Here is a 13,882-nt window from a genome sequence, read left to right on the forward strand (position 1 = left end):
ACAGGTTGCGCTTTTCTGGGGCACTTGCAATAATGGCGAGGAAGTAGTTTGACCCTCTGGTGGAGTTTGGGATTAAACTGGCACAATGTGTGTAAAAATGTGGTCGATTGATAAATACATGGTTTAATTCAAATTAATGATAATTTTTAAAAATGTTAACATTTTACATGCATGTACACTGCATGTCAATTTAAGGCGCATATTGATTTGATGTATTTTTTTTATAAATTACAATACTTCAATAAATCTGTATTCTTTATTTTAAATTCAAGCCTCACTCACCAAAATGATTTTTGTCACTTTTAAAGTCTTTACAACATTATTCACATTAAAAAAAATCCCCTCATGACTTATTTTTTTTAACTGTAACTCATGCTTGTACAAATGACAATTTGACTTTATTGAAATTACAGCCCTTTTACAATGACAATTTTGGTAAATTTATAATTTTATAACTTTTTTCTAATCATTTATTTAAAAAATTACAACTTCATTTTCTTATAATAGAACCGTATTAGCAAAGTGTCACTTATTTCTGGTATTACTGTATTATCAAACTTAATTTTAGCTATTTTCAACATTTTCTGACAAAATTAAGATTTTATTGACTTGAAATTATCTTTTTACTTGAACAATACAGATTTACTGCATCGTTTATCTGACTTTTTTCTTAAAATTTTATTCTTGCAATATTGCAAATTGTCATAAATCTAACCGTCCAACTTGAGACTTGTTCTTGCAATTTGGCTTTCTTTTAAAATTGTGATTTTATTGTCTCTTTTCATACTCTGACTTATTTTTATAAAAGTTACAATTTCTTTCCTGCCTTTTCTAAAAACGTTTTTCCCCACTTAAAATTCAGACTACTTATTTGCGTTATTTTATTAAATATAAAATATAACATAATTGTGATATAATTACAACTCATCTTGTCTTTTTTTTCTCATAAACTTTAATCCCTGAATATTTCATTTACATTGCTCGCTTTACTATTTGGAATGGTACACTTTCATTAAATTCCCATTCTTGGCTCGACAGCATAACATACTGAGCTGCTGCAAGCATGACTTAATTCAAAGTTCAGGTTCATAGCCAGTGAGCTATGCCAAAACCCGGTGACCTTTAAATATTTAGTCTAACACCGTCCCAGTGAACCATTTGCACATAAGAAAACAGTGAGACAGAAAGATTGACCCAGCTGGATTAAGACTAGGACACTCTCCGAACATTTCATAAGGTGCACTCATCGTACAGGCTTACCGTGGTCTGGAACTGCACTGCATCACAATGGACTGTCCCCATCTATAATAAAAGATGAAAAGATATGACTTATTTCAGTCAAGTGTTTTAAGTAGTAGTAGTAGTAGACATAAGATAAGATATCCTTTATTTGTCCCACACTGGGGAAATTTACAGGGCATGGGGCAATACGAAATTCTGACATAACAGTGTGCAAAAATGATGGGCTATCACAGTATTAAAATGACAGCGCTAAACTGTCTTTTTAAAAATATTTGGGTGAGTAAAACATTTTTTTCCATTTAACATTTGTTAGGATTATGTAAAGTCCTGACCTCAATGCGATACACATGCTGTAGCATACCCTCGAGAGAGCTGAACGTAAAAAAAAAATAAAAGAATAATTGAACGTTTGAATGATCCAAAATTCATGCATCTGTTGTCTGACATTAATTAATAAAGTTGATGAATAGCACTTGAGCGTTGATCTTGATGGAAAATGCATGTTCTGTCCAGTCCGAGACAGACAAGACCAAGACTTTAGGGACTCGAGCCCCCCGAGAAAAGGCCTTAAAAATGAGACTGGTCTCAGGTGTTACAATACTTGCTTCTAAAAATGTTTATCCAACAGAATTAAAAGGCTCTCATTTTTTTAATCTTCACTCGATGATCTATCGCTATACAAATATGTCTAAAACTGTGCTAGTAAGCACTTGTGCTTTGCTTTAGATAATCCATCCATTGTACAGGTGTGGCATACCATATCATATCCAGGTGCTGATTAGACTGCATGAATATTCCACAAGCCCTTAAATGTATGTGCGTGTGTTGTATGTAAATGTCACCACCGCAACCAACGTGAGCTGTGTGTGTGTGTGTGTGTCGTATGTAAATATCACCACTGCAACCAACGTGAGCACCCTGTGTAGGTGCGTGTATGTGGGCGCGCGCGTTCGTTGCGCGTTAATGTCACCACTGCAACCAACGTGAGCACCCAGGGTGTACCCATATTTGAACCAGTGCCTAACATTTTAGCGCTCATCTTGCTCTGATGACGTCCACCACGATAACAATGTTGATTCTAGGCCGGCACTTGTGATTCGAAGCCGAGCGGACGCTGCTCGCCACCGGCAACCAATGCGAGCGAGGGGCGGCCGGTGCGGGCCAGGGGAGTTGTCTTGCTCCCGGACACACGATTGGACCGCCTTAAAAAGGGCAAACACGCGTCCTCCCTCCCCTTGAGATACAGAAATAGAAAAGGTTTAGTGGAGGGCAAAATAAAACGTTTCGTCCACGTTAGCCCCGAAAGACTTTTTTCCCCCGAGCGGAGCTCCAGCATCACTGCGACGGGGCAAAACTAGCTTAGCTGGAGGAGGGGGGGATATTGTTTGTCAATCGCTCGAGTTCAGCCGGAAATACAATTTGTAGCGAAAGTAAAAGCAGTTTGGTCGTTTCAACGTCGACTTATTGTGACAATTTGAACAAGTTGGACATTTGAGGGAATGGCACTCGACTTCGCCGCGGGCTGCGTGGGAGGTAAGAAAGAAAGCAGTGGCGACGGGCGGACGGCTAGCCAAAGTGTGCCACTGCCGCTAGCCTTGCCACGCGAGCCAGGTTCACAGCTTTATGCTAACCTTGCTAGCTTTGCTTTAAATCTACATCCAAATGTTATTTTCATACGTCGAGACATTATTAAACCAAGTTAATAATAATGGAAATTTGAGCTCAATAGCCTAGAAAGGTTCATATTACGTCAATGACTCATCACGTTACATTCCAAGACTGTCACCCAACAGGAGTGGTTCTTCCGTTTTGTCACATATTTATTGTATTGTGTAGTTATCATTGAACGAGTGTCAATCGGTGAGGGGAGACGGTACGGCAAGCACTGATGCAAGCACTGCACCGTCACTTTTCGGTATTCTCAAATTTGCAGATAAAAAAACGTATTTGCAAATTTTGTGCTCAGCCCAAAGGAATAGCCATCTGTTGGTGTCTTTCGTTCCGACGGATTGTTTTAATGAGTTTTATGTGTGTGTGTGTGTGTGTGTGTGTATATATATTTAAAAAAAAAAAGGGGGGGCGGCCCGGTAGGCCAGTGGTTAGTACGTCGGCTTCACAGTGCAGAGGTACCGGGTTCGATTCCAGCTCCGGCCTCCCTGTGTGGAGTTTGCATGTTCTCCCCGGGCCTGCGTGGGTTTTCTCCGGGTGCTCCGGTTTCCTCCCACATTCCAAAAAAAATATGCGTGGCAGGCTGATTGAACACTCTATATTGTCCCTAGGTGTGAGTGTGAGCGTGGATGGTTGTTCGTCTCTGTGTGCCCTGCGATTGGCTGGCAACTGATTCAGGGTGTCCCCCGCCTACTGCCCGGAGACAGCTAGGGTCCAGCACCCCCGCGACCCTAGTGAGGATCAAGCGGTTCGGAAGATGAATGAATGAATGAATGAATATATGCAATTAATAGCAGTGCGCACCTCTCCCCCAAAAAGGATACATATCTCAATACATCTACATATATTTTATAGTGGACCAATTTGACTCATTTTTTTTTTATGGTTTCAAATTCCATTTAGTGACAGGTAACTGTCAACTCAAATGCTTGTTGACAAATAAACACTGATAGAGACTAAAGATGAATGATATTGAATTGTGTGTGGGGTGGGGGGGGTTTAATTGTGTTTCCAGGTGCTGCTGGTGTTTTGGTTGGACATCCGTTCGACACAGTGAAGGTGGGTGTGTCGTCCGTAGCATACAAGAACATGCATTGACATTATAAACCAATTTCAATGTTTGTTTTGTAAAATCGTTTCAATTTAGATCTTCAAAAACACAGATTGTCCTGGGTAACGAGTAAAGACAGATGTGGTGTCCTCGTTTATCGACTTCCACTGTGGTTGTAGGCAGGAGAGGTCAGGACACTATTGTAGAAGAAAGTGAATTTAAACAGGGTTGGACAATTAATCCATTTGATCAGTTTATTAGTTTATTTTTGAGGACAATTTAGTGGTGACTCTTTTTCAGAAGTAACTCAGAGAGGGGGCCTAGTTAATGAGTGTGAACTCTCCATTCAAATGAATGATAGCGAGCTCTCAAAGTGACTGGAGCCGGCGAGGTGCGCGCCTCTCATTAACATTTTTACCACAAGCTTCAATATTTCATCCACTGATACATATGCAATTGTAAATGTGATTAAGTATTGTTACACAACCTATGTGTAATTTTATATCTTCGTGGCAGCCAGCTGTCTCGCTCTCTTTTTTGTCTCTGTGAAAGCTTCTGTCCATTTGAACATCTGTAATTTGCCACGTTGCCACTTGGTGCGACTGCGATTCATATTCCGAATCGTAGCAAAACCAGTGTCCGCGACTCGCCCGCTTGTGGAATTTTGTGACAGAACCCTGCCCATTGCAAGTGTGCAATGGAGGCTTGCACAGTTGAGTTGATTCTGCCCCACATTGATTTGGTTCCTGTTGTCATGGAGAAGCAAACGGAGGGCAGGACAAGTTAAACTAAGCCGGGGCAGAGCGAGCCCAGGCCTTTCTGGAGCCTGGAACGGAAAAGCACCTTAAGGCCCAATGCAACCGATGTGGCTGAAAGAAGGGCAACAGGTTTCTGCAACTAGTTGTGATGAGTGGCTGGCCGTCTACAGCTACTTTAGTTGGAATTCCAATTTTGAATCATGGACGAATGGGGTCTTCTTCGTGACTTCTTTGAATACATTCTTGCTAAAGTCAACCTCAATGCCATCTGTGAAACTATTATAAATAAGTTAATTTAATAATGAAGATAAATATGTCTTCATGGGTGTGGCCTTTTTTGAAGCAAATTGGTGAAGTTGGAGCAGGTATCTTTTTTTTATTTTCTGTGACTTTGTGACTTGGACGTTGCAGTTTGAGTGGCGTTCCCAATGTGCTTTTCCTGACTTTCTATTTTTCTGGAATTTCACATTAGTCACAAGCTGCCAAAGGATGCGCCGAAACTATTATTTGACATTGGACATGGCTTTGGCCTGAGCACAAACATGTGGAATAGGTGTTGCAGCGGATAGCCCCCCCCCCCCCCCCCCAAAGAAATCCGCAGTTAGGTGCGAGATGAATAATGGCAGATAGGTCTGACCCCCAAAATCCATGAATTCGGTGAATGAAGAAAGTGAAGCAAGTGCAACTTCAGGACACAAAAACACATACAGTATTTGCATTCCTGTTTGTGGCTGGATGACGCGGCAGCGTTCTTGGTGTCTGGCTCTTTCCTGTGTACTTTGCTGTGAATATGTATGCTTGGAGCGGGGGGGTGCTGGAGGAGGAGGGCGGGGGCTGTCTTTAACAGCAACAGTGTCACTGTGTTGTAGATGAGAGAGAGAAATAAACAACCTCTCGACGGAATTGGGACCTAGTAAGTAAAGTCCAGGTCTTTCTTTCTCTCCCTCTATGTCAGGGGTGTCCAAACTTTTTCCTCCGAGGGTCTTGCGCAGAAAAAGTGGAATGATGCAAGGGCCACTTTGACATACCGGTACTTCAATTTGAATTCATTCGATGCGCTAAAACCCATCCATCAACCATTGTATTTTTATTTTTTTTTTAAATGTAAGCAGTATGTTAGTTCATTTGTACTGCTAGTTCTACAAACATGACAGTTTTCTTTCAAAAGTGATAGGGCAAATAGTTTCAGCCTTTTCGGGAGCTGGCCACATCCAGAAGCAAAATAAGAGCAACTGTAGTAAAAAAAAACCTTTAAAGCTATGTTTACTTGAGGATCATTCATGTGATAGGTTTACAAATCGGACTGCGTTATAGAAAGTGGATTAAACAATTTTTGCTTCTGAAATTGAATTATCTTAATTCGCCAGTAGTATTCTTCAAAGAAATGTTCCTATTATTTTAGTTGTTAAAAAGCTCTACAAAACCAGTTGGTGGCGCATTTAGAATTGCTTTATGGTAGCGGGAAGAAAACGCACACGTAATTAACACATTCATATACGAGCTGCTGGTGGCTACAATTCACACAGTCATTCAACACACAGACTGGTTAGCCAGTTAATAGCCAGCCAACTTTACATTCTCATTCACTGACACCCACATCACTCACCAGGCTAGGCCCCACTTTTAAAGCATCACTCATCGACAGAGAAATGTCATGATGGCAACACCAAGATGACAAAAACACTGCGCCTGCGCCTCACATGCACCGTTTTGTGTGGAATGCTAAATCAATTTTTTGTGGATTAATTGGTGTATACTTAATCCGAAAAAATATTTGATGGCTTCAACGCAATAAATAATATATTTAGTATTTGCCGCGGGCCTTTAAAAAAAAAAAACGCACACACACACACAACAGCACAAAGCCACTCATAGCTCCCGGGCCGTAGTTTGGACACCCCTGCGTTTTGTCCTGTCTTGAGCTGTACACAACTTGTTATAAATAAATAACTAAAAAAAAAACAACACATGTACACACACCCAAAAGAAATCCTAATTTTGCACGTATGCAATAGTTTTTTTTTTACCCTGTTTGCCTGCTTGTTTTTCCTTGAGCACTGTTTTACATTGTGATGTGCCATCATGATAATGATGCTTACACAAGTCGGTTTGGTCCTCAGGTGCGGCTTCAGGTTCAAAATGCGGACAAGCCTCTCTACCGTGGCACATTACATTGCTTCCAGTCCATTGTGCGCCAGGAGTCGGTAAGCTTGACTCGAAATTTCATCCCAGCCCTCGACTTTGCCTCTAGGCCACCCGCGCTGCTGATTAGGGTGTCCGGTTACAATGTGACGAGCCACGTCAGCTTGCACGCTGGAGACATCCAGTGTGAGAGGGCATTGAGGTTAAAAAGCGGTGGAAGTGTCTCTTCTCCTGCCACCACTGGAACCTCATTCCTCAGGGGGCTAATTTAAGTTTTGGACATCACACGAGGTTCAAAGCTCCGCGTGGAGTCGGCTCAGTCCGTATACATTGGAACTATGTTAACATTCAAATTACGTTTGGTCACAACTAAGGAGGGGCGTTGGGATACATCAATTTGATCAAATATGGGGATTTAAAAACAAAAATGCATTTATTAAGCAGCACTCAGTGAACAGCATTGGTCATGTCTAAAATATTTTTTTTGTTGGTCTCATGGTTAACTCATTCACTCCCAAAGACATATTTATGTCTTTTCACACTCCGCACGTTCAACCCCAGATACTTAAAAAATAAATAAAAATTAAGACTTAGAGTAAAAAGAAAATGTTTTTTTTTTTGATAAAACATTTTCTTTTTACCCTAAGTCTTGAAAAAATTTGAAAAAAAAAATGAGTATCTGGGGTTGAACGTGTGGAGTGTGAAAAGACATAAATATGTCTTAGGGAGTGAATGAGTTTTAACATAGAAGAAGAATATGAACCGGATCAATTGCATAGGCTGATTAGACTCCAAGACAAATATTTTTAATGGTCTAATCTAATGCGATGGTTCTCAAGCTCTTCACACCACTTCAAAAAGTGCGCAGGAGTCCCCTCATGTTCATCATAACAAGCCAGACATTTTATTCCGAAAGTAGGGCTGAACAATTTTGAAAGAATGTACTTTTTATGATTTAAAAAAATAAAAAAGAATGTTGGTCATGATTTTGAAACTTGGAAAGCAAATAATGGAGTATCGTGGCAATAAAAAAAAAAAACATGGTACTTGCTGTAAAAAGTTTAAGAACCACTGTATTAGAAGCAAGAGTTCTTATTTTAGGCAAATTTGGTCACGAGAGATGCCAACAAGGTAAAATAGCGTAAAGATGTTCTTACCGGGTTGAGGCCACCTTGAATGTCAACCAGCTGCCATTGTTCCGCAGACGTTGGGTCTGTACAAAGGCCTGGGCTCTCCGATGATGGGCCTCACCTTCATCAACGCCATCGTGTTCGGCGTGCAGGGCAACGCCATGCGCAAGCTGGGCCACGACACGCCTCTGAACCAGTTCCTGGCGGGCGCCTCGGCGGGCGCCATCCAGTGCGTCATCTGCTGCCCTATGGAGCTGGCCAAAACTCGCATGCAGATGCAAGGCACAGGGGAGAAGAAGTCCAAGAGGAAAATGTACAAGAACTCTCTGGACTGCCTGCTGAGGATCTACAACAAGGAAGGCATCCGGGGCATCAACCGCGGCATGGTGACCACGCTCCTCCGCGAGACCCCGGGCTTTGGCGTCTACTTCCTGGCGTACGACGTGCTGACGCGCCACCTGGGATGCGAGCCGGAGGATCCCTACCTGATCCCTAAGCTGCTGTTCGCCGGCGGCATGTCAGGCATCGCCTCCTGGATCTCCACCTACCCCGTGGACGTCATCAAGTCCCGACTGCAGGCGGACGGCGTGGGCGGCGTGCACCGCTACGACGGCATCGTCGACTGCGTGCGAAAGAGCGTGCGCAAGGAGGGCTGGAGGGTGTTCACCCGCGGCCTCACCTCCACGCTGCTCCGGGCCTTTCCGGTCAACGCCACCACCTTTGCCACCGTGACACTCTTCCTGCTGTACATGCGTAAGGACGACGAGTGCATCCTGACGGGCCCCGACCCGCAGGTGGCGCCCATGCAGCCGCTGCAGCCGCAGGCCCAGGCCAGCAGCATCTGAGCTCAGCCACGCCAAGCAGAAAGTCATTATCACTACAAATCAGACAGGTGTAATATTTAAGAATTATCGGTGAGTCAGATAAAACTGCACTTGTACATATATAGTCTGTTTTGTATTTTTTTTTTTTTTTTTAATGCTCATTCAACAATAGAGCCCCAATGTGGTTACAGGACTTACCGGTACTCTGATGCAGAGTATCATGTGAAAAGGCTGCTTTGTTCTCATGTACGCCGCCTTTGATGTTCAATCTTTAATCAGACTTATTTTGCGGTGTCAAACTACCAGCTTGTTTTTGTCTCGCTCCACACTACACTTTTTGTTATTTTTGGGTTAACAAAGGTGGGTGACTCAAGTGAAACCTAAGTTCCCAATTTTAGGTTTTAAGAAAAAACTCAAGACTTTGTCAAGTCAAAATTTTCATCCTTATGTTTGGAAATCTTCCTTTGCCATCAAATGCGTCTGTTTGTTCGCAAGCCAACTAAGAGAAGTAACATTTCATTGTGCATCAAAACGGGTTTAGCTGGACACCGTTTGATGAAAAATGTTTTACTCCAGTGAAGTAGTGGTCAGCGCACTTGGTTTTGGGGGGCTTTTCCCGATTAACCTATTATGCCATGATGACATTGACATTGTCTAAACCAGGGGTGCCCAAACTTTTTTGACCGAAGATCTACTTTTCGATCGACCAACCTGCCGCGATCGACCCGTTAGCGCGCACACGCACGCACGTACACACGCATGCCATGATGGGCAATAGCCTGACGCTGAGGCAAGCGACGCACTTAGGAAGCCTGTTAACAATCGTAGCTCACACGTACGCTTTTAAAATGCTTCTCTCAGCCCTCCAGATTCCCATTCTTTGCCCGTCCCCTCGGTGAATTGTACAAAACGTACTCTGAATGAGAATAATAGCAATAAAAGATGCAACGCAACAACTCTGATCACAAGCTGCAACTGCTGAGCGCTAACAACTTCCAGTGATGCAGTCACACGTCACTGTAGGTGAAAGATGACCTACTTTATTTTCTTTTTTAAAATACTTTTTGTGAAACAGACTCATTGAATGATTAGGGTGCAGTGTGCATCAACAAAAAAAAATATTACTAACATGCAGAGACAGAAATGTTTTGGGTTTTTTTCCCCCTCAACACCCCTCGGATCGACTTGGGACCAGTCCTTGATCTACTGGTCGATCGCGATCGACGTAATGGGCACCCCTGGTAAACATTCAAACACACATCTAACTGTTCCGCATGATAAAAAGGACTTTTCAAATTCATGTTCTAACCGAACCAGGAAATGTGACAGATTAAACAATATTACTTGATTTCCGATTTGCTTTATTTCTGCCAGTTACTGGAAAAACACGAAGGTCATGACTTGAGACTCCCACCTCTGACGGTTCCAAATATGTAAACCTATCACACTTACTGCACATTCATGAAAATATGACATTTGTGTTCTGAGCTTACAGCCATGTCATTTTTGTTGTGTCTTTTTCTAATACCTCCTTTTGAACCCCCAAAGGCCAAAACGATCTGGTCCTGGCTGAATTTCGTAGGAAATGAGCGACTCGGCTTCCGAATTAATCAACTGTTGAGAAAGAAAATAGTTGGAGCGATGCTGTTACCAATTTGTGTTTGCTGGTTATTGCTGGAATAGTGTTTCAAAAGTATATTTGCATTCGTCAAAATGGTGGAATTGAGATATAAGTAACTGTATCAATTCATTGTACGGAGCAAGCGGACTTTCTCATTGCAGTCAAGTCCAGTTTCTGCTCACTCCTTCCATCACTGGTACCCTTCCTGTGATCATGCCCAATCAAAAAATCCAGAGAAAAGGAAACAAACAAACAAAAATCCTGATGAAGCCTAGTCTAAGTTTTGTTTTTGGAGGTTGCACCTGACAATGCTTAGACTATCACCATCCCACTGCAGTGTAAATTAGAAACCAAACGGCCGATGCAGAGAATGTGTAACGGCAGTCTTGAATGTCTCTTAAAAAAAAAAGTTCTTTTCTGGTCGAACCCAAAGGATTGCAAGGCATGTGTCGAAGCAGGGTGCTGGTGTTAAATGAAACACATCTCTGTGAAAATCCGACTTATTTTTCTACTCTTCTCTCACTAGATTATTTATGCCCATTTTGAATACAAATTCTGTTACAATGTCATATGTGCTGAAATGCTGTTATATGTGTCATTGATTGCCAATAAAAGGCACGTTCTTGTTGAATTGATGTTTTTTGGGGGGTGGGGGTTCATGACTATCACGAGATTGTGTGTTATATATACAGTGGGGCCTTGAGACACATTTAATTTGTTCTACGACCATACTTTTTATCTCAAAACCCTTATCTTAAATCAACAGAAATGCAACTATGACAGTACGTTCCAGCTACAAAAATGAAAATCAGTTTTTTAAGAACAAATGCAATCAACGGTATTGCACTGTAATAGGAACCGCCATATTTTCGGTCCACATAACCTGCAAACACAGAAATTGTGAGCACAAACCACGACCGTACCTCATGTATTGTCCTTGTTCTTCTTTGGTGTCTATTAGCAGTTGGCAAAACAGCACAGTGTCACATTACAGCCACCAACTGATACAGTATTGTCCTTCCGCTGCAAGGAAACCAATGTGAATTGACGGTGGCGGAACGAGGGTTTGAAGTGATCACGTATCGTTAATTTTTGCTTGTAAGTACAAAATAATCAAACAAGTGACCGATTGTAAGGAACTCCTACCTCAAGGCACCACTGTATGCATACAATGATGTTGCAATTAGAGACAACTGAGCAACAACTTAACTGACAACTATTTAGATAATCGTTTAGAGCCTGTAACTGAGATTCATGGGGAAAATAATCATCAGCTTAATTGATTAAAAAAAAAAACAACCTCATGATATGTAGTCATAAAATGAATCACCTGTAAGTTACGTAGTTAACTGAAGCGCAATTGTGCAGGGTTCCACTGGACAAGGAAATTGTGTCGGTCATTACAGCGGTGACTCGGTTTATGAAATGCTCCAATGAGAGGATAGACAGACAGATCACAGTTACTTGACGAGCAAGGCAACGTGTCAGAAAACAATACATGGCATGAAATGTGGCTGTAGATGATTTGAATGGGAAATCAAGAGTGCCATCTGGTGGACAAAAAGAATACAGAAAAAGTCGCTTCACTGTAGTCTATCACTTACCAAGCTAAAATAAGAATAAAATTCAAATTGCAGGGCATAGTTGTTTAAAAGCTTAAAATACCAAATACATTTTGTCCCACGTCACGATTGTGTCCCACGTTTCTTCACAACAAAATCTTTTATATTTTTTATGCAAGTCTGAATTGTGGCAAAAGTTCAAGGAGGGCGGATATTTTCGCAAGCCATTGTATGTATTGATTTAAACCCGTGTTATTTCATATCGGAGTAATAGTTTTTTTCGGGAAATACAGCAGGATTTTTTATGATCATTTTGTTGGCTTGGACAGCAACAAAATCTAATTACAATAACCCAGTAAAACATAGTGATATAATCCAATACATAAATGGCATTTAAAAAATCTGTTTTTATTAGTCTTTTAACATTGATTGAAATTTACATTGTAATATCTGTAAACATAATCATTTTTTGACCAATATTCAAATTTTAATGCCACATGTTGAGTTCCTATCAGCACAAGCTGCTTCCAACATTTTAAAAAGTTCCATAAAATAAATAGTATGCCTGTTACCGAACTAAGTGAAGTAAGAAGTTTGTTGTGCAAATGTTTTGAGCTTATATCCTGATGACGCTCGAGGTGCAAACGACCGCTCACTCTATGAGTAAGAAAGCAACAGCTGTCGGAAAATAAAGACAAAAACAAAATCCAAGTACTTAGATCCTGAGAGTGTGCGTCACCGTCTCACGGGACTTTCCTGATTTGTCCACAAGGAAGGAGTCGTCGCAGTTGTAACGCAGGAAGCGGAAAACCTCCTCAGCCCTCGCTCTACTCATGCCGCCTCCACGCTCCAGGCTTTCCACTGAGCTGAACACATAAAACCGCACTGTTTAAGACACCGACAACTAGAGTAGGCTAACTACATTGTTGTTGTTTGTTGCTACTTTTTAAATGTATTTGAAAGATCTTCAAAAGAAAGAAGAATTTAACCTGTTGATGAGCTGGGCAACGGATCCGAAGCGGCGGCTCATGTTGAGCGCGTGGACGTAGTTGACGGCGGGCAGGCTCAAATAAAACTGAAGGTCCTGCTGCTCGTGCTGCCCGCTCAGGTCCGGAGAGGGCGGGGTAATAGCCTGCCCCTTGCGCCGTTCCAGTTGCGCCAGCTCAACCAGCAAGGTGGCACTTTGTTGGGGTCCATCGCTCCACAGCAGCCGCACGCCGGACCGCACCAGCGCCGACAGGGTAGTGTCGTAGCAGCGCGTGCGCTGGAAGGGACGAGACACCTCACCTGGGACGCAGAAACATTGTCGGACTGTTATGGTCATGGGGGCATCTTGAAACAGTCAAAGTACAGCATATGAATGATCTTATTATTTTTCTTGTCTTTGGTAAAATATGACATCACATTGTTTGATAGTAGGTGTTTTTGCCTCAAGAAGTGTGATGTGAACCATAAAAAAAATACACTTGTGAGGCTGACCTGGCTTGGTTCTGTCCTTCTCCACAATCAAACAAACGCGCTCAAAGCGCTCCTGCACGCTTCCCAGTTTCTCCGCCAACCGCTTGCGGTTCTGCAGGGACGCCAGATCTGACTGGGCATGCCTCTCCACGGCCATGCGAACGCTGACAATGAAGTAGCTGCTGTCCAGCGAGCACACGTGGACGGTGGCGCCATGATGCTGGCGTAAGCTGGTCACAAGTTCCACGCCGCCGCCGAGGCAGCGACCGTCCACCAGAATGCACACCGGAGTCTCTGTGATGGACGGGACCACTCCGACAGAATCTGGGATGGAGGATGTAGGCTCCTAGAAGGGACAGCGCTTACTAGAGTAGACAGCTATTCACATGTGATATGAATTAATCTTAATGTCACAATTGTGCATCA

The 13,882-nt window shown here is 42.4% G+C and overlaps 2 protein-coding genes across 14 annotated transcripts in view; one reads left to right on the forward strand and one right to left on the reverse strand.

Moving 5' to 3' along the window:
- fancm (FA complementation group M) overlaps window positions 1-13,882 on the reverse strand; it is a 53,205-nt gene that overhangs the window by 4,246 nt on the left and 35,077 nt on the right. For 3 of the 13 annotated variants that reach the window (XM_086126452.1, XM_086126443.1, XM_086126439.1), the window contains exons 22-27: window positions 13,478-13,802; window positions 12,988-13,285; window positions 12,714-12,864; window positions 11,360-11,459; window positions 8,019-8,832; window positions 1,261-1,302 (exon numbers count right to left, since the gene is read on the reverse strand). In XM_086126452.1, the coding sequence (XP_085982578.1) occupies window positions 12,714-12,864; window positions 12,988-13,285; window positions 13,478-13,802 (774 nt within the window). In that variant the 3' untranslated portion in view covers window positions 1,261-1,302; window positions 8,019-8,832; window positions 11,360-11,459. Of the gene's footprint in view, window positions 1-1,260; window positions 1,303-2,267; window positions 5,578-8,018; window positions 8,833-10,343; window positions 10,430-11,359; window positions 11,460-11,766; window positions 11,865-12,385; window positions 12,865-12,987; window positions 13,286-13,477; window positions 13,803-13,882 lie in introns of those variants that run through there. The other 10 variants (XM_086126442.1, XM_086126444.1, XM_086126450.1 and 7 more) reach the window with 10 other exon arrangements.
- Window positions 2,628-11,067, forward strand: slc25a29l (solute carrier family 25 member 29-like). Its single transcript, XM_086126464.1, has 4 exons — window positions 2,628-2,775; window positions 3,926-3,969; window positions 6,840-6,923; window positions 8,066-11,067. Exons 1-4 carry the CDS (start codon window positions 2,742-2,744, stop codon window positions 8,834-8,836), a joined length of 933 nt encoding a protein of 310 aa, XP_085982590.1. The 5' UTR covers window positions 2,628-2,741; the 3' UTR covers window positions 8,837-11,067.

Source organism: Hippocampus guttulatus, chromosome 13, assembly GCF_054856545.1.
Source record: "Hippocampus guttulatus isolate MCC_2025c chromosome 13, RoL_Hgut_1.0, whole genome shotgun sequence".
NCBI lineage: Eukaryota > Metazoa > Chordata > Actinopteri > Syngnathiformes > Syngnathidae > Hippocampus > Hippocampus guttulatus.

Bases quoted from the DNA above. Each gene is read 5' to 3' on its own strand.
- slc25a29l (XM_086126464.1), top strand. From the start codon at position 2,742: ATGGCACTCGACTTCGCCGCGGGCTGCGTGGGAG. The intron at 2,776-3,925 runs GTAAGAAAGAAA...TTGTGTTTCCAG, and splicing joins CGCCGCGGGCTGCGTGGGAG to GTGCTGCTGGTGTTTTGGTT. The intron at 3,970-6,839 runs GTGGGTGTGTCG...TTTGGTCCTCAG, and splicing joins ATCCGTTCGACACAGTGAAG to GTGCGGCTTCAGGTTCAAAA.